The 27,666-nt window shown below is 49.0% G+C and overlaps 1 protein-coding gene across 45 annotated transcripts; it reads right to left on the bottom strand.

The window, feature by feature from the left end:
• On the bottom strand, nt 1-27,666 carry LOC142930149 (uncharacterized). Of its 45 annotated transcripts, none has more exons than XR_012946138.1 (13): nt 25,254-25,331; nt 23,619-24,726; nt 22,061-22,163; nt 21,197-21,354; nt 9,278-9,409; nt 6,547-6,623; nt 5,497-5,570; nt 4,861-4,965; nt 4,404-4,621; nt 4,021-4,093; nt 2,975-3,129; nt 1,810-1,873; nt 1,122-1,146 (listed from the first exon to the last, which is right to left on the bottom strand). XR_012946138.1 is itself a non-coding variant. In XM_076072217.1 (11 exons), the coding sequence occupies exons 2-11, from the start codon at nt 25,320-25,322 to the stop codon at nt 974-976; spliced, it is 1,011 nt and encodes a 336-aa protein (XP_075928332.1). In that variant the 5' UTR covers nt 25,323-25,331; nt 27,313-27,666; the 3' UTR covers nt 1-973. The 45 variants fall into 45 exon arrangements, 20 of the variants coding, with proteins under 20 accessions (XP_075928332.1, XP_075928335.1, XP_075928327.1 ...); XR_012946140.1 differs by having other exon boundaries at nt 4,861-4,922; XR_012946146.1 differs by lacking the exon at nt 6,547-6,623 and adding an exon at nt 6,231-6,283.

The raw sequence follows: 27,666 nt of genomic DNA, 5'->3' as shown, positions 1-27,666 counted from the left end.
TTGGATGAAATACAATTTTATACAAAACTGTGTTGCCTTTAAGGACTAGCCTTATTCAAAATCAGTCAAATTCACTACGGGGTTGCACAAAACTTTCAACATGCAAACCATAGGATATCACATAATCCACATTCATAATTCTCAAAAAATTAATACTCAATTGAAAGTGTGCACTATTGACTTTTTAGGCTGAATTTGAAGAAATATTCTGACACAGCAGGTTGCTGGACGTATGTGGAACGTCTTTCGTACCATACATATCCAACCATGCTAATAAGTACTTAAATCAGTTCTAAATAATGTTAGTTAATGCTGGAGCACCTGGATGTAACATCTTTCAAAAACAGATATCTTGGGCCGTCATCATCCTCTTCCACACAAAAGAGAGAGAGAATAGTGCGTGAGCAACATCTTCCATTTTTAAACCATGAGACTTTCTTTAAAGTAGCAATCACAGTACAAACGTGTAGGGACTGTGTTGGATACCGTCTCCTTTACTAAAACAGATGCTCCCTGCTTCCCCATCTCAATCTCTCCACTGTCAAGTGGTTCAGATGGACAAGCCTCTGAAGGAACCGGAATGGCGCAAGGGTCACGTGCGGCTGCACCGAGCCCTGCTGCAGAGAACATGGGAGAGCCCTCGTCTGCATAGACTGGCTGCTCAACACTTTTAAGATGCCCGGCGCTTGCTGTACACCTTTGTGATCACGCCATTAGTGCGGGTTCCATCCAAGGGTGAGGCGATGGGGGTGATCGCATCCCCCTTGAGACGCCAAAATAGCTTTTCTAGTGTTATTTCTTCTATCTACGTGGCTTTCCCAAAAGACCCAAATAATCTTTTATTGATATTTACCAGTAAGACGTGTTTTAAGCAGCTTAAAATGTCGGCGCTACCGTCTCTCCCGTTACGAAGTTTATAGACCCGCCTCTGCACTACTGTGCACTGCAACTCTAATCCAGTGTTGTTGCGCTGCTAGGTGTCATTCAGTGGGCAGGCAGGAACATCGAGACGTCGCTGCTGGGGTTCACTCGAAGTGTGCAGCGCGTGTGGTCCTCGGTGGAGAATGGGGGTCTGGGACAAGTCCGTCGTCCACATCTTCACAGAAGAGGAATACTGTTTGGAATCGGAGACGTCCACATACGAATCTGCCAGCATCACAAAACAAATATTGGCGATGAGTAAAATTCCATCTTTGGTCACAAATTTTCTTTTGAAATGTGAAAATAAGTACATTTAACTTCACATTGTTTTAGTGTAAGTGCTCATCTCAGAAATATCCACATGCAGCTGATTGCTCACACCATTGCCGGCAGAAGGAACTCAACTGGGGGAGCTCTGGAGAGCTCCTCGAGGATTATCAATTATCTTTAAAGATGGACAGGCGTCTTGGAAAGGAAGTACCCACATGCGTATTGCCGATAAACTCGTTGCAGTGCGCCTATTTTACTGCTGGGTGGACAGGCACTGTGAATTTAGGAAACATGCTTTCACCTTTAGGTCAACCCAGCCTTAAATTAGTCTGAACCTATACTAGGTCTCCCCTAGGTCAAATCAGCCTTAAGTTAATACAAACCTAAATTGGCCCTCCCTTATGGTTTACTTTGGATACATACAAGGCACAATTATTACAACTAATACTCATAACCATACTATCCACCCTACCCCTAAATCTATTCCGAACATTTGCTCCTGTCTGTAGCCGGAAGGTTACACTTCATATGAAAGTGTATGTGCTTGTATTTTAGATGTAAATTTGCAGCATGGGTCTTGCAACGTTGTCATGTACACTCAATGGGGAGAAAACTCGCCACGCAGGAAGTTGCCCATGGTGGAAATGGAACGATGAGATGGGCTGTGTGCAGGGGACGGGTCCTGGCATCACAGGACAATGCAGGGTGGTAAGTGGCCTTGATCAGTGACCATCATGGCTGCTGATTGAGAGCATACAGTAATGTTTCACGACGGATTACCACAACATTTTTTCTTAATAGTAGAGTTTTGTTATGGGTATAGTGCAACAAAACATTCCGTAAAAGTAATCTTCCTACAATATATACATTGCAAGCAGTATTTGAACATGACTTTCTCTAATTTTGTACAAACTTTTTGTGTTTAAAAAGGAAAACATTTCATTTCAATGTTTGTTTGCAATCTGTCCCTTTGAATATTATACGTATGGAAATTAACCAGAGAAAGCCCACAGAAACCACGGGATAACACTCAAGCTAAGTCATTCAGTACTACGTCGCATATCCGACTTGCTGGGGAGTGTGGTATAGGCATATCGGTGAAACGTTTGTATGTGACTGAACATCTATATACAATGACAGTCAATACATGCAAAGATGCTGCACTGGGTGTGGCCGGTGAATTGATCAGGACGAACATGCAACGTACTCTATGTCAAGCATTCTTGCTGTACCAAATCCTACAGGTACCATCCCATCACCCTGCAGGCGCGTGCCCCCAGCAAACACGATGGCTCCATCTCCACAAATCCCACCAAACCCCAACTACAAACCACTGGTTCACAGGCTCATGTCACAGTGGTTATCATGCTGATTTACCCAGCAAAGCGTCACTGAGCAGTGACTATTTTTCAGAAGAGTCTTGCCAGGTTCTCACAGGAGGGGGTTACGATTGCTATGTATATTCCCAATTGAATCATTCGGGCACAATTGTTCATGAGAATAACATGACTCATGATGCCGCCACACAATGGCCTAACCTTGCGAATGACGTCACAAGATCTTTAATGTCCACTCTGAAGCAGACTGAGTGTATGTTTACAGTTAATAAACCCGCAGTATCAAATCCGAGCAGCCGCTGGATTCTAACCGCGCACCTTCGTAATAAGCGGCAAACGCACGACTGCTAGGCGGTCACCGCCCATTTGATTTTCGACCTCCCATTATCTTTGCATGAAAACAAATCACTTTGTTGACGTTTGTTTTCGCCACTAATTTCACGAACCAAATGAACCGTGACCCGGTGAATGTCACCGGAGCGCAGTGGCGACAATGGAGCCTCCAGACGGCGCTCTGCCAGAAGCGCGGAGCGAGTCCCGTGAGCCAGGCCGGCTCCAGTGCCATCACTTTCCTCACGAAGAAGCGAGACGTCTGCACCATCTCGTTCAACACCACCCAAACGCGCGTGCACAAAAGCACGCAGAGAGTGACCTTCGTTTAGAATTAAATACTGGAGGGGGCTGCTGTGGTGCAATGCCTAGCACGCTGGCCTGGCAACAGAGAGGTTGCTCGTTAGACCCTCTGGCACAGCAGTTGAAACAAATGGTCAAGTAATCTTAAATTCCCCTGCCTATCTACCAAGCGGTAAAACATATGACCAGTGTGGAAGAGTAGACCAAATATTTTGTAAAGGGGCTCTCACACGAGCATCCTCGTGGAAATTCTTTCTGCCAGCAGAGGCATGAGAAAAAGCAATATCATGACTGTGCCACAGCTCCACAATCCCAATTGTTTTGGCAAAGTGGTCAAAGAATGTTGCTAATTAAAAAGGTTGCTTATGTATTTAACACGTGGGTGTTTAGAGGCCAGAGCACTAAACTGGCACCACCGAGTACCTGAGTTTGAATCCAGGCAGCTGCCTGTGATTAAAGCGGGTTCTCAAATCGAGTGAGTTAATGGTCTCAGTCCGGTCGTCATTGACTGCACAAAATAATGCATCACATTACTGTCACTCTGCACTTTATTGGGATATATTTCCAGCTATGAGAAGTCACAACATTATTACGATTAACATTACTCCCATATGAGGAACGGGTGGGAAAGTCCTGCCCTTTACTATGTGGACGAAAGGTCAATTTAAAGGGTACAAAGTAGCTCTGTGATATCAGATTTAGTGGGCTATGATCTAACACAAGGCTTGTATTGCTCTGTAAGACACGAATGACTACTTGGGGACCCATGACATGATGGCGAGAGCACAGTCGCGGTAAATTGGGAAAATATGGAAAAAAAATGCAGGTTTACGAATAAAAAACATTGCGGGTTTATTACCAATACAGTGGCTTCTTGGAATTGAGCACGGAGGTGGGTGTGGATGTGGAGCTGAAAGTCATCTCATACCTTCCTGTTCCAATAAAAAGTGTAAAATCAGAGTACTAGTCAACAGACGTCTACTGCCATTAATATCAACAAAAAATATATAACACACACATTTGCATGAAATTGTCCACGTCTACAACATGGCCGTGATGAACCCAGTGAGACAGTCAAAGCTGGGGACAGCATGAAGAATCTCAGTACTGTTAGATCAGTTTCTCTGGCAAAGACACTGACACAGAAGCATGTACACATACAAAGACACCCCATATAGCCTTTACCAAACTTTTGGAACAAGTGGTGTTTTTGCAAGAACCCATGAAGTCCGGCTGGCATACTTGGAGCTGGGTGGCCAGCACCACGCCCGGCCGCCTTCGTCTCCCAAGTGGGTATGTTTACACACCGCACCAGGTACTGATTTCAGGTTGAGTCGACATAGAGGAGGCCGAAGACCGGTTCGGATAATCGTCACTGGTGTTGGCCATGAGCGGGACCGAACTCGGGTCACCAGGTTCGTAGTGCAGCTCGCTAAGCGCTACAATACCACTCCCCACCACTGCACACATACGTACACTCACACACAAAACAAAAACACAAAGAGTCACATCGTTTATACAGGCTGCCAGGCAAGTGCTGCTGGTATGTGCCTATTAAGACTGGCAATGTGCACAAGGGGGTGGTGGGGCCAGTTCCAAGCCTAGCTCCCTTTGCTGATGTTAATACACGCTGAAACATGCACTTATTTGGAGCTGAGACTACATACAGGAGACTCGAATTGGTTAAGATATCACTCACCACTGATGTGAGCCATGGCACGGAATCAAACTTAGGTCGCTGGATTTGTAGCCACTAGCCTCCTGCAACACATACGCCAATTTCTACACACGTACACTCAGACCCCTGAAAAAACAAACAGAAATTACCAGGGATCCAACCTCAGGTGTCAACAGTGCCAGCGTAGTGTATCTGACCCTGGCCATTGTGAACTCTTTCAGAGCAGCAGGTAGATACCCCTCTTAATCCAGGAGCTCAGCAGTGCTCACTTCATGTAGGACATAGCCATTCTGATTGCCCTGAACCACACAACCAACTTTTCTTATTCCAAGCCAAACGTTCCATTATTGCATGTAGTCAGCTGCTTCTATTTCCTTTCTCCGTGAGCTTCCATTCCGTGCCTCTTTTCTCGTCATATCCACCGTCCTCGTGTCTCGTGCCACCGCAGCCTCCCATCTCCCCCTCGGTCGCGCTCTACTCCTTTGGTGCTGCATCGGTAGCATCTCCATAGCAACTTTCCCTTACACCTCCTTTGTCTCTTCTCAACACATACCATCAAAGTCTAACCTCTCTAACCTTCGCGATAATCTCAAAAACCCCTAAGGCACATGACCACTTCGTCACATTAAAACATGAGGCAGGATGGAGAAACTGCACCTGTAAGATTCACTGTGGTGCAGTTTGGCAGCATTGGTGAAGAAACCGGACACAATGCACGGGGTTGGCATCTCCTACTCATGCAGATGGAGCGGAAAACAAGACACACAACACACACATTGGGAATAGTGACTCAAATCCAATTCTTTGGTTCTTTCAGTAAAGTCACGAAGACAGAAAAATAAAACAAAAAATAATATATCACGACGTTAGGATCGCAACACAAGCGCTGCTTCAGCAGTTCCGCTGCTGGATTATTTTTTCTGCCTGAGGACGACCGCTTGTGTTGCGATCGAAACGTGATATATATTTTTTAATTTTCTACCTACGTGACTTCACTGAAATAACCAAAGAGTATGGATTCCTGCAGTCACAAAAGACTCAAATCAAAATTAAAATCCAATTATCTGTGATTCAATTTTCGCCTTATCTGTATTTGTCCACGGGTAAGAGCAGATAATGAGAAAGTTGGCAATGTGGGAAATATCCTGGGTCAGCTGGGGATTTGATGAAAATAACGCTGCAAATAAAAATGGAAAGGAGAAGGGGAAGAGGGAGGAACTGATCAGTTGGTGGAAAAATGTGAACAGTTAGACGGGACTCTCCATGAGAAGAGCCTGAAGATCACGAAAGATGAAGAGCATCGTTCTTGGGCATCAACCCTCGGTTATAACGACGACAAGAGATGGACAAGAGCAATGAGATAAGAGTTGTCATGCAACATGTAACATTACATTTGGTTTTGCACTTCAGCCAGGCAGAGGTGGCGCAAGCCTGTGATCCAGTACTGTGGAGGCAAGAGTTGGCGTCACACAAATGTTTGTTAGAATGCAGCACAGCACAAATCTTGACGCCACCTGTTCCATCTGTATGGGAAGGAATGTTGCACTCCTCCGCACTCAGAGACTGATCTAGGCAACCATACTAAAGGAAAGTGTGCTACTTGAAGGTGAATTGCGAATAAAATTACGATGAACGCTTACAAACCACTGCATTGACATAGTTGGGAACCCAGGTAACCGCAACTACCGGTCAACCCGATATGTTTACCTGTGACACTTGGATCGGACTCGCACGAGTTCAGCCCGTGAGTCTGTCACTCCACATGGTCTCAAAGTGCCCCTAGCCTGGGCAGAAGCAGACATCGTCGGGAAGTCATCTGTACTTGTAGAACATCTCTGAGAGATGGTTGCATCCCTCCACGGTTAGGACGGTGCTCGTGTACTTGTGGTTGAAGAGCTTTGGAATTTCTGGATTAAAAGTAGAAAGTCATGGTGCAGTTCTACAATTATTTGCTTGTGTCACTGCTGGCAGAAGGGCCTCCACTCGAGAGACCGTGCAGTGGCTGGTGCACCAAGCAGTGGCGAGGCCTTTGTGTTCCTGAGGTTGGTGATCATCAGTGTTGATTTCGTCAGCATTTCACTCGTTTAGTATTCGTCTACAATAACCTGCAACATTTTAGTCAACCCATCATCTGTTTTATTTAGACATTAAAATAAACATGCCAACTAAATGAAATCCACAGAATAAGACGTTACGTAAATTCCACAGGTATTTGGTAACTAACAAAATTAACGCTCCTGTTGATACATCAGAAGCCACCGACTACTTTTACTCAGAGTTGACCTACAATAATGGGAACAAAGCAGCATGGGTCAGTATAACCGTAGCACTGAGAACCAACACGGCCTGCTCATCACATGCAATAGCACGGCATCGATACTTGCATTTTAAAGCCACGCTAGCATCAACCACACAATCAACTCAAACCTCTATATCAAAAGTAGCAGATGTAATAATCCTCAGCTCTTCTCTCTTCTTCTTGATTTGCCAATAAAAAGAATACCATGTGTAAGTATGTATGTTGAAACTTCTTTTGCACCATTCAAAGTCAACTGTGCTAATCGGAGGTGTGGAAATTTAAGGTGAATTGTGAATAAAAGTATGAAATAAAGACAATTAGGGCAGGAGATAGTGCTTTTGGAATATCGATTTGATCATCAAAAGCAGCACGACAAAGTGCCTGAATAATAAAGGTTGTTTCCAATCGGTACACATTACCCACTGTGAAAATGATCAGAAAACAATGACACTAAGCTGAAACTTATGCAAAGAACAGAGTTGCATTCTTGGGATTGCAGTGAAAGACAGATAGGGGAACATGTGATTCAGGGAACAAACAGAATCAGAGAAATCTTATTGTAGATGTAGAGGTGCTAACTACTCACTGTTCGGTAACCTGCATTGCCACTAGGTATCAAAGGGGCAGTGCAGCGCTACCTCTGTGTGAATAACGGTTGGGGTCAGACGAGGTGAACTGGATCGTAGCCACAGTTTGGTAACAACCAATCAGACAGTTCCACGTGGGAATGTGGGATTGGTTACACCTGGCCACAAACGGGTATAAGAAGGGTGAGCGCGCGAAGCGCGGGGAGTTCTCTCCCTACACGAAGACCGAAGCCCGGGCTGAAGATAGCCAGGACCCTGGACCCAGCCTTCCAGCCCTTCTGAGGGCTAAGGCTCAGCGTATCCAATGGTCAAGACCCACCGGGCCAGCAGTGGGTCAGATAGCCTCCCCTAGGTCCCAGCCGGAGGACTCTAGGATAGCGGTAGACTCGAGAGTAAGTCCCGCCAAGACAGGAAGCTGTACTTCCTTAGGTTAGCAAGAGACCTGTGTAGGTCCCGCTAAGTCTAGAGGCTGTACCTCCTTAGGTTAGCAAGAGACCTGTGTGTAGGTCCCGCTAAGTCTGGAGGCTGTGCCTCCTTAGGTTAGGAAGAGACCTGTGGGTAGGTCCCGCTAAGTCTGGAGGCTGTGCCTCCTTAGGTTAGCAAGAGACCTGTGTGTAGGTCCCGCTAAGTCTGGAGGCTGTGCCTCCTTAGGTTAGGAAGAGACCTGTGGGTAGGTCCCGCTAAGTCTAGAGGCTGTACCTTCTTAGGTGAGGGGACCGTATACCCCTTTGTGTGTTAAGGACTGTGTAAGAGAAGACAATAAAGAGTGTGCCTCATAAGAAGTGTATTTATCATTATAAACACTACATATGTATGTACAACTTCTTTCGTACAGTATAAAGCCAACCACGCCAATCAAACTGTTAAGAAAAGCAAGGAGGGGCTTAGGCTGGACACCACTCGATGGGATGATAGCCGATGGACAAAACCGGTGCCGGAATTGCAGCCAAAGAAGAAAACAAGGGCAAGACAGAGCGATGAGATTAGTTCAAGAGCGCGATGGATTGTGGCACCGCGCAGGGCAATGAGGGATGCCGATGGCATGGGGATCTGTTCATTCAGCAGTGCAGATACCAGGGCTGATGTTGACAATGTACATTTACATATACAGTACATTGACGATTAATTCTGTACAGAAAGTACAGCTGTTCCATTACGATTACTGTCAATCTTAGCTCATTACACCGAGGTTAAAACGTTCCCATATAAATAAGGTAAATTGTTCTAACTTTCTCAGCAGCCCAAGCGTAATGAATATTGGTGTACAGTGTCCACTCATGTGCTTCATCAAATATAATGGCATAGCGGGCACAAAAAACAAAACTCAATTAACCCTCGCACAGCACTCACTAAACACTACACCAGGAAGCAGAGTGCATTAGACACATTGTTTAAGGGAGGATGAGATACAATCCTGAACTGTATGACTGAAACCACTGCTGGCTGCAGGGCCTCAACTAGAGGGAACCCTAGAGAGGTGAGTGTGACAGTGAGACAGACCAAGGTGAGTGAGCAAGCGCGTGAGTCGCGAGCAAGGCAGCGTCCCTCTCACCGTTGCGTGGGGGGTCGGGCACGAGGCTGTGGCTGCCACTGCAGGTCGTGCACCCCCACGCGTAGCTCCATCGTGTGGCTGGCAAAGATAGTTGTCACCGATGGTGGCCGTGAGCAGGAATCCACCTACACCCTACACATACATAGACAGAGTTGTCATTAAAATGGATCCTCGAGTTGTATTGATTTCATGGTTTCAGCACAGCCACCAATGATTTACATCAAGACCCAGTGTGTCGCACAAGACACCCATAAGCGCACATAGAGACACAGACTCCCAATGAGTTGTGATTAAACCTGATCCTCCATTTCAGTGAGTTGATGGTCTCAGCTCAATCACCGATGACTTACGTAAAGAACAATAGACTATTCTGGAGATACGACTCCTCTACTTAGCCTGGCACCATCAGTAAACCTCATGGCACCTGGGTTTCCCCCGTGACCTTCTGCACCTAGCCTGGCACCATCAGTAAACCTCATGGCACCTGGGCTTCCCCCGTGACCTTCTGCACCTAGCCTGGCACCATCAGTAAACCTCATGGCACCTGGGTTTCCCCCGTGACCTCCTGCACCTAGCCTGGCACAATCATTAAACCCCTTGGCACCTGGGTCTGTCATATGACCTGCTGCACATTGCCTGGTAACATCAGTTAACCCATAACACCTAGGTCTGTCACGAAACCTCCTGCACCTAGCCTGGCACCATCACTCAAACCCGTGGCACCTGGGCCTGCAGAATGACCTTCTGCACCTTGCCTGGCATCATCAGTAAACCCCTTGGCACATGTGTCTGTCCAATGACCTCCTACACCAACCATGTCACAATCAGACAACCCAAAGTACCTGGGTCTATCCTGTGATCTTCTGCAGCACATAGCCTGGCATTTTCAACAACCCCTTGGCACCTGGGGTTGTCCTGTGACATCCGGTACTTAGCCTGGCACCACCAGTTAACACCTTGACACCTGGGTCTGTAGCGTGACCTCCTGCACATAGCCTCGCACAATCTATGAACCCCATGGCACAAGGATCTACCAGTTACATCCTGCACCTGGTCTGGCACCATAAGTCAACCCCTTGACACCTGGGTGTGTCCTGTGATATCCTGCACATAGCCTGGCACCACCAGTCAACCCCATGGCACAAAAGTCTGACATGTGACCTTCAGCACCACTCTTCCTGCCTGTACCCTCTCATCTCACTCTACCTCCCTCCACACACTCACCTGTCTCTCATCTCACTTTACTCCCCTCCACAAAGTGACTTGTCTCCCATTCTAGATTTGAAGTTTTCGTGACTGCAAAGATCCATACTCTTTAGTTCTTTCGGTAAAGTCACGTAGGTAAAAAATAAAATAAAACAAAAAGTGAAAACTAAATCAAATCACGGCGTTTCGGAGGCAGCACAAGCTTCCGTCATCAGGTGGCAACAGTCACAGCAAAATTACTGTGGTGAGTCGAGAGAGCTGTTTGTGACAAGAGATTATATCGGGTAAGAAGGGGGGAGGAGCCAGGGAGGACGGATGCAGGGTGGGGGGGTGTTGGGGGACGGAGATTAGAGAAGCTCCTGGGCATGGTACTCATGTACCACGGATGGGGGGGGGGGAGAGTGGGATGAGGGACAAATTTGCACGACTGAAACATTGCACGTCAAATTTCATAGTGATGGTAGTGTGTAAGGCTGGGAGTAAAAGACCGGAGATATGAATATAAACTATAAGGCAGTTAAAGTTTAACTTGGTTAATAACATCCTTCCAATGATTGCTCAATTGCTCAACACTCTCGTCCACTCACCTACCTCTCCCCTCTCATATCACTCTAGTCCACACGCTCACCTGTTTCTCCCCTCTCCTCAATCTACTTCCCTCCACAAACTCATCCGTCTCTCCCCACTCACCCTACTCGACTCCCCTTCACACTAACCTGTCTCTCCCCTTTCATCTCTCTACGCCCCTCCACACACTCACTGTCACTCCCCTCTAATCCGACTTTACTCCCTCCACATACTCTGCTGCCTGTCCCCTCTCATCTCACTCTACTCAACTCCACATACACAACTATCGTCCACTCTCATCCCATTGTACTCCCCTCCCCACACACACAATCACTTCCCCCTCATCTCACTCTAGGCCACAATCACCTGTCTCTCTCCTTTCATCTCATTCTACTCGTCTCCCCACTCACTGTCACTCCCCTCTCATACCACTGTAGTCCCCTCCACACACTCACCTGTCTCACACCTCTCATCCCACTCTGCTCACCTCAATACACTCATCCATCTCTCCCCGCTCATCGCACTCGAAACCCTCCACACACTATCCTGCCTCTCTCCCCTCTCTTCTAACTCTACTCCCCTCCACAAACTCACCTGTCTCTCCCTTATCGTCTAACTATACTACACTCCACACTCACCAGTCTCTCCCCTCATTTCCATGTACTCCCCTCCACACACTCACTGTCGCTCCTCTTGAATCCCCCTCTACGCCGCTCCACAAACTCCGCTTCCTCTGTACTCTCTCATCCACTGTGCTCCCCTCCCCACACTCACTAGGCTCTCACCTTTCATCTCACTCTACTCCCCTCACACACTAATCCATCTCTCTCCCCTCATCTCACTCTAGGCCACATTCAGCTGTCTCTCTCCCCTCTCATCTTACTCTAGGCCACACTCAGCTGTCTCTCTCTCCTCTCACTCGAGGCCACACTCAGCTGTCTCTCTCTCCTCTCATCTCATTCTACTCCTCTCCCCACACTCACTGTCACTCCCCTCGCATACCACTGCAGTCCCCTCCACACACTCCCCTGCCTCTACCCTTTCACCTCACTCGACTCCACTCCACACACTCACCTGTCTCGCCTCTTTCATCTAACTCTACTCCCTACCATACACTAACCTGTCTCCCCCTCTCATCCCACTCTACTCCCCTCCACGAACTCACTTGTCTCTCCCGTCTCATTTCACTCTAGTCCACACTCATCTGTATCTCCCATCTCATCTCACTACTCCTCTCCATACACTCACTGTCACTCCCCTCTCATCCCACTCTACTCCCCTGCCTCTCCCCTTTCATCTAGCACAACTACCCTCGACACTCACCTGTCTCCTCTCATACCACTCGACTCCGCTCCACACTCACCTAACCCCTCTCATCCCACTCTACTCCCTCAACAAACTCACATGACCCTCTCATCTCACTCTACTCACCTTCACACACTCACCCGTCTCTCCCCTCTCATCTCACTCTACTCCCCTCCACACTCACCAGTCTCTCCCCTCATCCTAATGTTCTCCCCTCCACACACTCAGTCACTCCTCTCTCATCCCACTGTACTCTCCTCCACACACTCACCTGCCTCTCCACTTCCAACTTACTCTACTCCTCTCCACACACTCACCTGTCTCGCCCCTTTTATCTAACTCTACTCCCTACCATACACTAACCTGTTTCTCCCCTCTCATCTCACTCTAGGCCACAATCACCTGTCTCTCTCCTTTCATCTCATTCTACTCCTCTCCCCACTCACTGTCATTCCCCTCTCATACCACTGTAGTCCCCTCCACACACTCACCTGTCTCACCCCTCTCATCCCACTCTGCTCACCTCAATACACTCATCCATCTCTCCCTGCTCATTGCACTCGAAACCCTCCACACACTATCCTGCCTCTCTCCCCTCTCTTCTAACTCTACTCCCCTCCACAAACTCACCTGTCTCTCCCTTATCGTCTAACTATACTACACTCCATACTCACCAGTCTCTCCCCTCATTTCCATGTACTCCCCTCCACACACTCATTGTCGCTCCTCTTGAATCCCCCTCTACGCCGCTCCACAAACTCCGCTTCCTCTGTACTCTCTCATCCACTGTGCTCCCCACCCCACACTCACTAGGCTCTCCCCTTTCATCTCACTACTCGCCTCCACACACTAATCCATCTCTCTCCCGTCATCTCACTTTAGGCCACACTCAGCTGTCTCTCTCCTCTCTCATCTCACTCGAGGCCGCACTCAGCTGTCTCTCTCCTCTCTCATCTCACTCTAGGCCACACTCAGCTGTCTCTCCCCTCATCTCACTCTAGGCCACACTCAGCTGTCTCTCTCCCCTCATCTCACTCTAGGCCACACTCAGCTGTCTCTCTCCTTCATCTCATTCTACACCTCTCCCCACATTCACTGTCACTCCCCTCTCATACCACTGTAGTCCCCTCCACACACTCCCCTGCCTCTACCCTTTCACCTCACTCGACTCCACTCCACACACTCACCTGTCTCGCCCCTTTCATCTAACTCTAATCCCTACCATACACTAACTTGTCTCCCCCTCTCATCCCACTCTACTCCCCTCCACGAACTCACTTGTCTCTCCCCTCTCATCTCACTCTAGTCCACACTCATCTGTATCTCCCATCTCATCTCACTACTCCTCTCCATACACTCACTGTCACTCCCCTCTCATCCCACTGTACTCCCCTCCACAAACTCACCCATCTCTCCCCTCTCATCTCACTCAAATCTGCTCCACACTCACCTGTCTCTCCCCTCATCTCAATGTACTCCTCTCCACACACTCACAGTCACTAACCTCTCATCCCACTGTACTCCCCCCCCCCCCAACACACTCCCCTGCCTCTCCCCTTTGACCTCACTCTACTCCACTCCACATACTCACCTGTCTCCCCCTCGCATCCCAATCTACTCCCCTCCACAAAGTCACCCGTCTCTCCCCGCTCATCTCTCTCTACTCCTCTCCACACACTATCCTGCCTCTCTCCCCTCTCCTCTAACTCTACTCCCCTCCACAAACTCACCTGTCTCTACCCTCTCTTCTCACTCCACTCTGCTCCACACTCACCAGTCTCTCCCCTCAATTCAATGTACTCACCTCCACACACTCACTGTCGCTCCTCTCGAATCCCACTCTACGCCCCTCCACACACTCTGCTTCCTATGTCCCCTATCATCCACTGTACTCCTCTCCACACACTCACCTATCTCTCCCCTCTCATCTCACTACTCCTCACAACACACTGCCCTGTCTCCCCCTCTCATCCCATTCTACTCCCCTTAATAAACTCATCCCTCTCTCCCCGCTCATCCCCCTCTACGCCCCTCCACACACTCTGCTTCCTGTCCCCTCTCATCCACTGTACTCCACCTCCACACACTTCCCTGCCTCTTCCCTTTCACCTCACTCTTCTCCACTCCAGACTCACCTGTCTCCCCCTCTCAACCCACTCGACTCCGCTCCACACACTCACCTTTCTCACCCACCTCATTCCAGTCCATGCCCCTCCACACACTCCTCTGCCTCCTACCTCTCATCTCACTCTACTGCTCTCCATAAATTCACTTGTCTCTCCCCAATCAACCCATTCACTCTACTCCCCATCACATGCAAGAACCTGTCTCTACCCTCTCATCTCACTCTAGGCCACACTCGCCTGTTTTTACCCTCATCCCACTGTACTCCCCTCCCCACACTCACCGTCACTCCCCTCTTATCCAACTGTACTACTCTCCACACACTCCCCTGCCTCTCTTTGAACTCTACTCCCCTCCACAAACTCACCTGTGTCTCCCTTATCATCTAACTATACTACACTCCACACTCACCAGTCTCTCCCCTCATTTCCATGTACTCCCCTCCACACACTCACTGTCGCTCCTCTTGAATCCCCCTCAACGCCGCTCCACAAACTCCGCTTCCTCTGTACTCTCTCATCCACTGTGCTCCCCTCCCCACACTCACTAGGCTCTCACCTTTCATCTCACTCTACTCCCCTCACACACTAATCCATCTCTCTCCCTTCATCTCACTCTAGGCCACATTCAGCTGTCTCTCTCCCCTCTCATCTTACTCTAGGCCACACTCAGCTGTCTATCTCTCCTCTCATCTCACTCGAGGCCACACTCAGCTGTCTCTCTCTCTCCTCTCATCTCATTCTACTCCTCTCCCCACACTCACTGTCACTCCCCTCTCATACCACTGCAGTCCCCTCCACACACTCCCCTGCCTCTACCCTTTCACCTCACTCGACTCCACTCCACACACTCACCTGTCTCGCCTCTTTCATCTAACTCTACTCCCTACCATACACTAAGCTGTCTCCCCCTCTCATCCCACTCTACTCCCTTCCACGAACTCACTTGTCTCTCCCGTCTCATCTCACTCTAGTCCACACTCATCTGTATCTCCCATCTCATCTCACTACTCCTCTCCATACACTCACTGTCACTCCCCTCTCATCCCACTCTACTCCCCTGCCTCTCCCCTTTCATCTAGCGCTACTACCCTCGACACTCACGTGTCTCCTCCTCTCATACCACTCGACTCCGCTCCACACTCACCTAACCCCTCTCATCCCACTCTACTCCCTCAACAAACTCACCTGACCCTCTCATCTCACTCTACTCCCCTCCACACTCACCAGTCTCTCCCCTCATCCTAATGTTCTCCCCTCCACACACTCAGTCACTCCTCTCTCATCCCACTGTACTCTCCTCCACACACTCACCTGCCTCTCCACTTCCAACTTACTCTACTCCTCTCCACACACTCACCTGTCTCGCCCCTTTTATCTAACTCTACTCCCTACCATACACTAACCTGTTTCTCCCCTCTCATCTCACTCTAGGCCACAATCACCTGTCTCTCTCCTTTCATCTCATTCTACTCCTCTCCCCACTCACTGTCATTCCCCTCTCATACCACTGTAGTCCCCTCCACACACTCACCTGTCTCACCCCTCTCATCCCACTCTGCTCACCTCAATACACTCATCCATCTCTCCCTGCTCATTGCACTCGAAACCCTCCACACACTATCCTGCCTCTCTCCCCTCTCTTCTAACTCTACTCCCCTCCACAAACTCACCTGTCTCTCCCTTATCGTCTAACTATACTACACTCCATACTCACCAGTCTCTCCCCTCATTTCCATGTACTCCCCTCCACACACTCATTGTCGCTCCTCTTGAATCCCCCTCTACGCCGCTCCACAAACTCCGCTTCCTCTGTACTCTCTCATCCACTGTGCTCCCCACCCCACACTCACTAGGCTCTCCCCTTTCATCTCACTACTCGCCTCCACACACTAATCCATCTCTCTCCCGTCATCTCACTTTAGGCCACACTCAGCTGTCTCTCTCCTCTCTCATCTCACTCGAGGCCGCACTCAGCTGTCTCTCTCCTCTCTCATCTCACTCTAGGCCACACTCAGCTGTCTCTCTCCTTCATCTCATTCTACACCTCTCCCCACATTCACTGTCACTCCCCTCTCATACCACTGCAGTCCCCTCCACACACTCCCCTGCCTCTACCCTTTCACCTCAGTCGACTCCACTCCACACACTCACCTGTCTCGCCCCTTTCATCTAACTCTAATCCCTACCATACACTAACTTGTCTCCCCCTCTCATCCCACTCTACTCCCCTCCACGAACTCACTTGTCTCTCCCCTCTCATCTCACTCTAGTCCACACTCATCTGTATCTCCCATCTCATCTCACTACTCCTCTCCATACACTCACTGTCACTCCCCTCTCATCCCACTGTACTCCCCTCCACAAACTCACCCATCTCTCCCCTCTCATCTCACTCAAATCTGCTCCACACTCACCTGTCTCTCCCCTCATCTCAATGTACTCCTCTCCACACACTCACAGTCACTAACCTCTCATCCCACTGTACTCCCCCCCCCCCCAACACACTCCCCTGCCTCTCCCCTTTGACCTCACTCTACTCCACTCCACATACTCACCTGTCTCCCCCTCGCATCCCAATCTACTCCCCTCCACAAAGTCACCCGTCTCTCCCCGCTCATCTCTCTCTACTCCTCTCCACACACTATCCTGCCTCTCTCCCCTCTCCTCTAACTCTACTCCCCTCCACAAACTCACCTGTCTCTACCCTCTCTTCTCACTCCACTCTGCTCCACACTCACCAGTCTCTCCCCTCAATTCAATGTACTCACCTCCACACACTCACTGTCGCTCCTCTCGAATCCCACTCTACGCCCCTCCACACACTCTGCTTCCTATGTCCCCTATCATCCACTGTACTCCTCTCCACACACTCACCTATCTCTCCCCTCTCATCTCACTACTCCTCACAACACACTGCCCTGTCTCCCCCTCTCATCCCATTCTACTCCCCTTAATAAACTCATCCCTCTCTCCCCGCTCATCCCCCTCTACGCCCCTCCACACACTCTGCTTCCTCTGTCCCCTCTCATCCACTGTACTCCACCTCCACACACTTCCCTGCCTCTTCCCTTTCACCTCACTCTTCTCCACTCCAGACTCACCTGTCTCCCCCTCTCAACCCACTCGACTCCGCTCCACACACTCACCTTTCTCACCCACCTCATTCCAGTCCATGCCCCTCCACACACTCCTCTGCCTCCTACCTCTCATCTCACTCTACTGCTCTCCATAAATTCACTTGTCTCTCCCCAATCAACCCATTCACTCTACTCCCCATCACATGCAAGAACCTGTCTCTACCCTCTCATCTCACTCTAGGCCACACTCGCCTGTTTTTACCCTCATCCCACTGTACTCCCCTCCCCACACTCACCGTCACTCCCCTCTTATCCAACTGTACTACTCTCCACACACTCCCCTGCCTCTCTTTGAACTCTACTCCCCTCCACAAACTCACCTGTGTCTCCCTTATCATCTAACTATACTACACTCCACACTCACCAGTCTCTCCCCTCATTTCCATGTACTCCCCTCCACACACTCACTGTCGCTCCTCTTGAATCCCCCTCAACGCCGCTCCACAAACTCCGCTTCCTCTGTACTCTCTCATCCACTGTGCTCCCCTCCCCACACTCACTAGTCTCTCCCCTTTCATCTCACTCTACTCCCCTCACACACTAATCCATCTCTCTCCCCTCATCTCACTCTAGGCCACACTCAGCTGTCTCTCTCCCCTCTCATCTTACTCTAGGCCACACTCAGCTGTCTCTCTCTCCTCTCATCTCACTCGAGGCCACACTCAGCTGTCTCTCTCTCCTCTCATCTCATTCTACTCCTCTCCCCACACTCACTGTCACTCCCCTCTCATACCACTGCAGTCCCCTCCACACACTCCCCTGCCTCTACCCTTTCACCTCACTCGACTCCACTCCACACACTCACCTGTCTCGCCTCTTTCATCTAACTCTACTCCCTACCATACACTAACCTGTCTCCCCCTCTCATCCCACTCTACTCCCTTCCACGAACTCACTTGTCTCTCCCGTCTCATCTCACTCTAGTCCACACTCATCTGTATCTCCCATCTCATCTCACTACTCCTCTCCATACACTCACTGTCACTCCCCTCTCATCCCACTCTACTCCCCTGCCTCTCCCCTTTCATCTAGCGCTACTACCCTCGACACTCACGTGTCTCCTCCTCTCATACCACTCGACTCTGCTCCACACTCACCTAACCCCTCTCATCCCACTCTACTCCCTCAACAAACTCACCTGACCCTCTCATCTCACTCTACTCACCTTCACACACTCACCCGTCTCTCCCCTCTCATCTCACTCTACTCCCCTCCACACTCACCAGTCTCTCCCCTCATCCTAATGTTCTCCCCTCCACACACTCAGTCACTCCTCTCTCATCCCACTGTACTCTCCTTCACACACTCACCTGCCTCTCCACTTCCAACTTACTCTACTCCTCTCCACACACTCACCTGTCTCGCCCCTTTTATCTAACTCTACTCCCTACCATACACTAACCTGTCTCCCCCTCTCATCTCACTCTAGGCCACAATCACCTGTCTCTCTCCTTTCATCTCATTCTACTCCTCTCCCCATTCACTGTCACTCCCCTCTCATACCACTGTAGTCCCCTCCACACACTCACCTGTCTCACCCCTCTCATCTCACTCTACTCCCCTCACACACCAATCCATCTCTCTCCCCTCATCTCACTTTAGGCCACACTCAGCTGTCTCTCTCCTCTCATCTCACTCTAGGCCACACTCAGCTGTCTCTCTCCTCTCTCATCTCACTCGAGGCCACACTCAGCTGTCTCTCTCTCCTCTCATCTCACTCGAGGCCGCACTCAGCTGTCTCTCTCCCCTCTCATCTTACTCTAGGCCGCACTCAGCTGTCTCTCTCCTCTCTCATCTCTAGGCCACACTCAGCTGTCTCTCTCCCCTCTCATCTCACTCGAGGCCACACTCAGCTGTCTCTCTCCTCTCTCATCTCTAGGCCACACTCAGCTGTCTCTCTCTCCTCTCATCTCACTCGAGGCCACACTCAGCTGTCTCTCTCCCCTCTCATCTCACTCTAGGTCACACTCAGCTGTCTCTCTCCTTCATCTCATTCTACTCCTCTCCCCACACTCACTGTCACTCCCCTCTCATACCACTGCAGTCCCCTCCACACTCCCCTGCCTCTACCCTTTCACCTCACTCGACTCCACTCCACACACTCGCATGTCTCGCCCCTTTCATCTAACTCTACTCCCTACCATACACTAACCTGTCTCCCCCTCTCATCCCACTCTACTCCCCTCCACGAACTCACTTGTCTCTCCCGTCTCATCTCACTCTAGTTCACACTCATCTGTATCTCCCATCTCATCTCACTACTCCTCTCCATACACTCACTGTCACTCCCCTCTCATCCCACTCTACTCCCCTCCACAAACTCACCCATCTCTCCCCTCTCATCTCACTCAAATCCGCTCCACACTCACCTGTCTCTCCCCTCATCTCAATGTACTCCTCTCCACACACTCACAGTCACTAACCTGTCATCCCACTGTACTCCCCTCACACACTCCCCTGCCTCTCCCCTTTGACCTCACTCTACTCCACTCCACATACTCATCTGTCTCCCCCTCTCATCCCAATCTACTCCCCTCCACAAAGTCACCCGTCTCTCCCCGCGCATCTCTCTCTACTCCTCTCCACACACTATCCTGCCTCTCTCCCCTCTCTTCTAACTCTCCTCTGCTCCACACTCACCAGTCTCTCCCCTCATTTCAATGTACTCACCTCCACACACTCACTGTCGCTCCTCTCGAATCCCACTCTACGCCCCTCCACACACTCTGCTTCCTATGTCCCCTATCATCCACTGTACTCCTCTCCACACACTCACCTATCTCTCCCCTCTCATCTCACTACTCCTCACAACACACTGCCCTGTCTCCCCCTCTCATCCCACTCTATTCCCCTCAATAAACTCATCCCTCTCTCCCCGCTCATCCCTCTCTACGCCCCTCCACACACTCTCCTTCCTCTGTCCCCTCTCATCCACTGTACTCCACCTCCACACACTTCCCTGACTCTCCCCTTCTATCTTACGCTACTCCTCTCCAAACACTCACCTGTCACCCACTCTCGTCCCACTCGACACCTCTCCACACACTCCCCTGTCTCTCCCCTCTCATCCCACTCGATTCGCCCCCACAAACTCACCTGTCGCTCCCCTCTAATCCCACTAGACTCCCATCCACACAATTGTATCTTACCTCTCATCTCACTGTACCCCTCCACACACTCCCCTGCCTCTCCCTTTTCACCTCCCTCGAATCAGCTCCACACACTCACCTGTCTCACCCCTCTCATTCCCCTCTACTCCCCTCAGAAAAATCACCTGTCTCCTCTCATCTCACTCTACTCTCCTCCACACACTCAACTGCCTCTCCTCTCTCATCCCACTCTACTCCCCTCCACAAACTCACCCGTCTCTCCCCGCTCATCTCACTCTACTCAGCTCTACACTCACCAGTCTCTCCCCTCATCTCAATGTACTCCCCTCCACACACTCACTGTCGCTCCTCTGGAATCCCACTCTACGCCCCTCCACACACTCTGCTTCCTCTGTCCCCGCCCATCCCACTCTACTCTCCTCCACACACTCCCCTTCCATCTTACTCTACTCCCCTCCACAAACTCACCTGTTTCTTCCCTGCGAGTTTGCGTTGCATTGTAGCCATGCCAGCTGCCCCGGGGAGCGCCAGGACCTGCGCGCAGTTCCAGGTAGGCGAGTGGCGCCGCTGGTGTTGAGTTCCCACCACACTCGCCGCGCCACAGCTGGGTGCAGACCCCAGCTGCGCTGTAGGGGCGGGGGGCAGACACAGAGAGAAGCAGATGCTCGCCGATTGATTCGCTGCTGGGTGGACGACGTGGCAGCGCATCGACGTGCAGAGGGGGAGCGCAGGAGGGAGGAACAGGATCAGGATCTGCCCGAGCAGACTCCCACCACAGGGAGTTCATGGAATATTCTTGATTCCTCACAGGATACGGTTGTTCTTGCTCTATTTCACCCTTGCAAATGCTTCCAAGCTCCTCTCTCGAGTCCTCACCTGGTGACATAAAATCAACTCTGGGACACTTAAGAATCGTGTCTGGTTCACAGGTGTGTTTCTGGGTCGTGCCGCGAGGCGTGGTTCAGCACGATGAGCGACGTCTTGCTCCACGTGTTGGGAGCTCGTGCAGGAACTGTGGGGAAGGCGGTGTTGGTGGGCGGGGACAATCGGGGTGGGACGGCTTCACGAGTAGCGAGACAACATATAATGAGGACGCCTGTCTCCACGGCTGCATCGCATCGTAACAGCAATGCCGGCGATTGAACTAAGACACCGTGAGGCGGGTGCCGCCACATTTGGATGTTTGACGACAAATTCCATTACTCGTCACAGATTAGCATCATGTGGGAGGAAACCGGAGACCCCGGGAGAAAACCTGCCATGTGTAAGTGGAGACAAGAGGCTGATATTTAGGAATCCACTGCACATGTATCACGTGTCGCTGTGCACCACCTGCCCTTCCCGCACGCGTTCTGGGAGTAGTCGGTGAGCCGGTGGCTCCACGCGCCGGCGACGATCGTGCAGATCGACTCTCCGCCACCGGGGGGTCCTGGTCCTGAAACAACAACAAACACGAAGATTCCCCCATAGCCTCAATGCTACGTTGGGGCAAGTGCCGAGTTGAAACCACGTGCTGAGTTTGTATGGTGTCTCCCTTTTTTGCAGAGTGTAGAGTGTGAGCGAGTATATATGTGTTTGGGAGCGTGTCTGAGTGTGTGATAATGTACAAGTGTTTGCGAGTGGGGAGCAGTAGCGTAGTGGCGTGAACCCAGCGAACCGAGTTCTATTCCTGCTCACGACCATTATCAGTGACAAATATACAAACCTGTTCCGAGCCTCCCCTAAATCAGCCTTAAATGAGTACAGGCAGATCCTGGGTTACGGAAGACCCGACTTTATGAAAATGAAATTTGATTTAAAGCTTTCGTGACTGCAGGGATTCATATTCTTGGTTCTTTTAGTGAGAATTTTATTGTTTTATGAAAATGCTCTGATAAATGCATTAAAAAATTAAGATTCAGAAATGTTTGCATAAGTTAAGCGCAAATAGTGCAGCGCGGTGAGGTTGCGGATGAATACCGCGGAGGGACGCATAAGGCACGCCGCCTTACGCCTCACTCCACCAAAACGCCTCCTTCACCAAGCCCCACCACGATTATGGGCAATGTAATTTTTGTATACCATTACATTATTGTTTGTTCTCTATGCTTCGAATTATCTTTTCCCCCATGTTTCTATTGTTAGGTTTTTACTGTATTTAATGTGCGTGCATGTGTGTGCGTGTGTATGTAAAGTCTAGGCCTAGCCTAATGCACGGTAAACAAACATTCGGAAGTGACTGCTTTCTGTTAACGATTTTTATTAAAATGTTTCCTGGTATTCATAAACAATTGGATCCAGAATATGTCCCATTAGTTTAATTATTGGTAGTGTTATTCGATTAAATGAAAAACGAATATGAAGTGCAGAGTATGTAGAGCAATAGAATATAGGTAGCAATAGAAAACAGCACAATACAGTCCTGAGGGAAAACGAACTAGTATTCAGGTAGGGGAGGCACAACTATTTCTGGCTATTGGATTTTAGCTTTAATTCAGGGACAAATTGTTCAATTACTGACATATGGAAAATTCGGGTTACGGATCGTTCTCAGGAACCTAACCCTTTCGTAACCCGGGGACGACATGTACCTGGTGCTGTGTGTAAAACATCAGCACTGGGGAGACTAAGCCAGGTGTGGTGTTGGCCACCCACCCTCTCGTGTGATGTGTCGACCTTCACAGGTGCTCTCGAACAGCACTTTTCCCAGGTAGCGTGTGTCTGCAGATTGCCCGATATGATATAATCACAACTTTCTGGACCACAGAGGACACGTGCTGCAGGATTGGAAGGATACCTTAGTGGTCCCCCTCTATAAGGGGGACCGTACTACCGGAGCATCTTCCTACTCAGCGTGCCGGGAAAGGTCCTAGCAAAAAAATGTTCAACATCGCCCTCTCGCCAAACACACCGAGGAAAGGCTTGCAGTGCCCGAGTGTGGCTTCAGACGGGGCGGCCTGCACGGATGTAGTATTCTCTGTCCGTCTGCTATAGCAGCAGCAGATGCAGCCAAAGCAGCTCCACTTCTCAGGAAGAAATGTGAACTTGGCTTCCGATGAGGTGGACTCGCCATGTTCATGATGCAGGTGGTGTCCACCTCCATGAAAACAACCCCTCAGTGTAATAGGGTTTTTCCCCTTTTTTCTGGCACCGAAACTGAAACCTATTTACAAGGATTCATGTCTGGTCGAGCACCAATTGGGTCGAGGCTCGAAAGAAAGCCGTCCCTTGGTGTGGACCAATCAGTTTCAAGGACAATGCATATATTATCATAGTATGTTTTCCTGTTTGCATTTTGACTGCAAGTATTGTGGTTAATGCAGACATGGATCCTTGTAAAAAGGTTTCAGTTTCGTTGCCAAAAAAAAGGGGAAAAACCCTATTATTATATTTTGGTACTGGCAAAGGAGGTCTAATGATGAAGATGCTAACCCCTCAGTGTTTAGTGGCAGCAGTAGTAGAGGAAGGCACGCCATAAAGGAGCGCGCGTGACAGAGGGGAGCACAGAAATTGTTATAACAGTTTATTATAGTCATGAATAATGTTACCACCTTCGAAATATTATCGTTGTTTATCAAGTAGAATGCAATGTTGTTAATTTTATCATAGTTTATTGTTCTAAACAATGTTAAGAATGTTATAAAGGTTGTCAATGTTGATATAGAAGAATGCAATGTTGTTAATGTCGATTTAGTTCATAATACAGTTGACTCAATTATCCGCTTGCGATTTATCCCATTTGAGGATTAACCACGCACCTGATATTGACACAAATTAATAACTCATGGATGTTTCCCTTAATCCCAAATTAATAATCTAAAAACAGTGATACACTTATTCATGGAAATGTTTATTACAAGTCACGTGCTCCGGTTAATCTGAAATCCATGTGATCGCCCCTACGGTACTTTAGTTGCATATCTTTACAACAGTGGGCGGAGTTTGATGTTGATTGGCGTGGCTCTGCTTCTGTCCACTTAGTGGGCCGAGTCTTCTGCGCGGGAGCAGGAAAGTTATCCCTGAGCATGTGCATCGTTCGGTCGATCGTTAGCATTCGTTCTAAATCAAATACTTTTGTAACAAAAAACAAGATCAATACATTCTTTACTAAAAAAATGTTGTTCATTAACAAACTCAATTTCCTTAACTTAAACATAATGTATATCTATATTAGTGGTTTTTGGCAAAGAGATCCACGTAAAATGGATATTTTTGGATGGTCCGCAATTTTTTATTAGCCATGGCTGTCCTCGGCATTAGCACGGATAGTCAAGAGGCTACTGTATTGTAATATATGTTACCATTTATCAATGTTGATATAGTAAAATGCAATGTTAATGGGGGAGAACATACAAACTCCACGCTCTCTTATACTCACTCTTATATTCACTCACTCAACCTCTTGCATACTCACACTGCGGAATAGCGGGGGAACATACAGAATCCACATGCTCTGATACTCACTCGCACACACACACACGCTCTTACCAAATAAATACATTAATTTTAAAAATGTAAAGGTGCAACCCTGGAATTGCTTGCTCACGTCACTGTTGGTGGAAGGGGCCTCCAGTAGAAGGAGCTCTAGTAGGAAAGCCGTGATCCAGCAGTACATTGAACATCGCTGTAAATAGAAATGTGGCACCCATGAAATCATAGAAGTCATGTTACCGGCTTCCTGGACTACCTGGGACAGCTTTCCCTGACACTCCCCACCGGCTCGCGGTTGACGACGCACTGACAAACCAGTGACTATGCCAATATAGTAAACCTTCTCTATTCACGAGGGTTACAGCCTTGTGTTGCAGTCGAAACGTCGCGAGAATTTTATTGTTTTATATATATTTTATTGTTTCCCTTCAACGTGACTTTACCGAAAGAACCAAGAATATGTAGAAATCTTGTTCACAGTAAAAATGTGATAGTTATTGATAAGAGAACACAGCACTGGGGGGCGATAGCCGCAACACTTTCCCTGATTGCATTCGCCTCATTCTTGATGGATCTCACAGTCCACGCCAAAATGTCGGCCTATCACAGACGTGCTCTCGAGTGCTAAAATGATAACTGTGCGTTGTTGTTATCAAACACCTGCATCTCCCGATGAGTCGTCCACCTGAATTCCTCACCATCTCCATTGTCATCAAATCATCATGAAAGGTAATAAAAACGAATTGTCATTCATATTTTATTATTTATTGTAGTCAGTGGTATTAAACATTTACTATTCCCCCCTATGTTCACTCGTGCCAGGAACGCAACCCCATTTTTCCTGGTCAACAAGGTTTCTACATTCGCGCGCGTTTTCAAGAACATAACCCTTGTGGTTTGAGAGGGTTTACTGTCCATATTTTATCCTGGAAGAAGCCAGTGTTATTGACGAATGCGTCCATGTATTTGTTGTTGTGCTTGTGTACCACTGCCAAAGTAGAAACACCAAGTCATTCGCTGTGCGCTGTGTACATGAGAGCAAACAGTCGGTGCGGTAGACCAAAATTGTTAACATGGGTGAGGGAATGAATCTGACTGCTCACCCTTCATCTAGATGAATCATCGATTGTGCATTTCATATATTGTACCGTCAAAATACACGACTGCATTCTTCTTCAGCGTCATTGTCAATGACGCGACACAACTGGGTGGGATCGTTTTGCATTAGTTCACCGATTTCAGGCTCACAGCCTTGCAGGTCAATGCCGCGCAAAGAACACATTGGCAGTTCAAACGTCTTTTGTGCATTCCATGTCGCCTTGGGTCTCATAAAGCCATCCTCACTGTCGATGTGATGGTAATGTCTGTCACTAATGGCTTCTCTAGGCCAGTGGTTCGCAACCGGGGGGGGGGGGGAGTACGTGAGGTGATTTATAAATGTGTGAAATTATAGCAAACATGAGTCACTGGTGAATAATCACGTATGAATCTGCCAATAGAAAATTACGACGCTAACATCGAAGTCCATATCGTGACCTAGATCGGTATAAAAGACCTTTCTAAATAAATTATCAACAATGTTGTTTCCAAAAGTAACCAGCGAGCGCGAACAAATTACGCCGTTGATTTGTTTATTCGCTTACAAGTTACTGGCTAGTTAGGGATACCTCACAAAATGGCCAACTGGTTAACATTGATGTACATTAGTCATACAATTATTTCTCAGAGCCGTGATGGGTCAGGCAAGCGAGGGTAATCGGTTGAAACACAATTCTACAAGAGGGCTAATAGTAGCCAGAGAAGGTTGCATTCTTTTTAAACGAATCTAGACAGAATATATTCAAACCTACGAACATAAATGTACAAAAGACACTTAAATTGACGACTTGGTTAAGTTTGACTTTTAAACGCTTATCTTAACACTTGTTTTCGATAGAAAGTAAAATAAACATTGAGTGAACCTCTAGGTGGGGGGAGGGGGTAACGCGCAAAACGATTCTGTGATATTTCCATTTGTCCCGCCAAAATACTGTACACGTGAGTTTTACTCAAACTTGCCGCTACCAAAAACTGCAGCCCTTAAGCGTCGGGCACAAAGAGAAGACTACATACCTGATATATAAAATCTATATGTAACACAACAATAATATATGCATAGTCAAGAGCTTACTTACCGACCGCTGTTGTTTGCGAGGGCTGGCAATTTGCGATGGCGGCCCCGCCCGCCGATCCTCGGGTGTGGGTGGGGTGGCTCACACCACGCCCGGCCGCCTTTGTCTCCCCGGTGGCGATGTTTACACACCGTACTCATTTGATGCCGAGTCGACCTCGGAGTGTCCCAGGACCACCTCGTACAATCGTCACCCGTGTTGGCCGTGAGCGGGAGTCGCGAGTAGCTCCCCACGCGCCGCCATGACAGTTTCGCCACCAACACCACGTGGCCCCCACCTGGGTCACGTGCTCAGGCGGCGCGTGCTCCGGCGGCACGCGCAGCACAGGAGATTGAGAATCTGATGGCTGGGCGTAGG

Source organism: Petromyzon marinus, chromosome 37 (genome assembly GCF_048934315.1).
Source record: "Petromyzon marinus isolate PM22_M1 ecotype Great Lakes invasive population chromosome 37, UKy_Petmar_22M1.pri1.0, whole genome shotgun sequence".
Taxonomy (NCBI): domain Eukaryota; kingdom Metazoa; phylum Chordata; class Hyperoartia; order Petromyzontiformes; family Petromyzontidae; genus Petromyzon; species Petromyzon marinus.
Note: the sequence above shows the minus strand (reverse complement) of the source record. Positions and strands in the feature narration are given on the sequence as shown.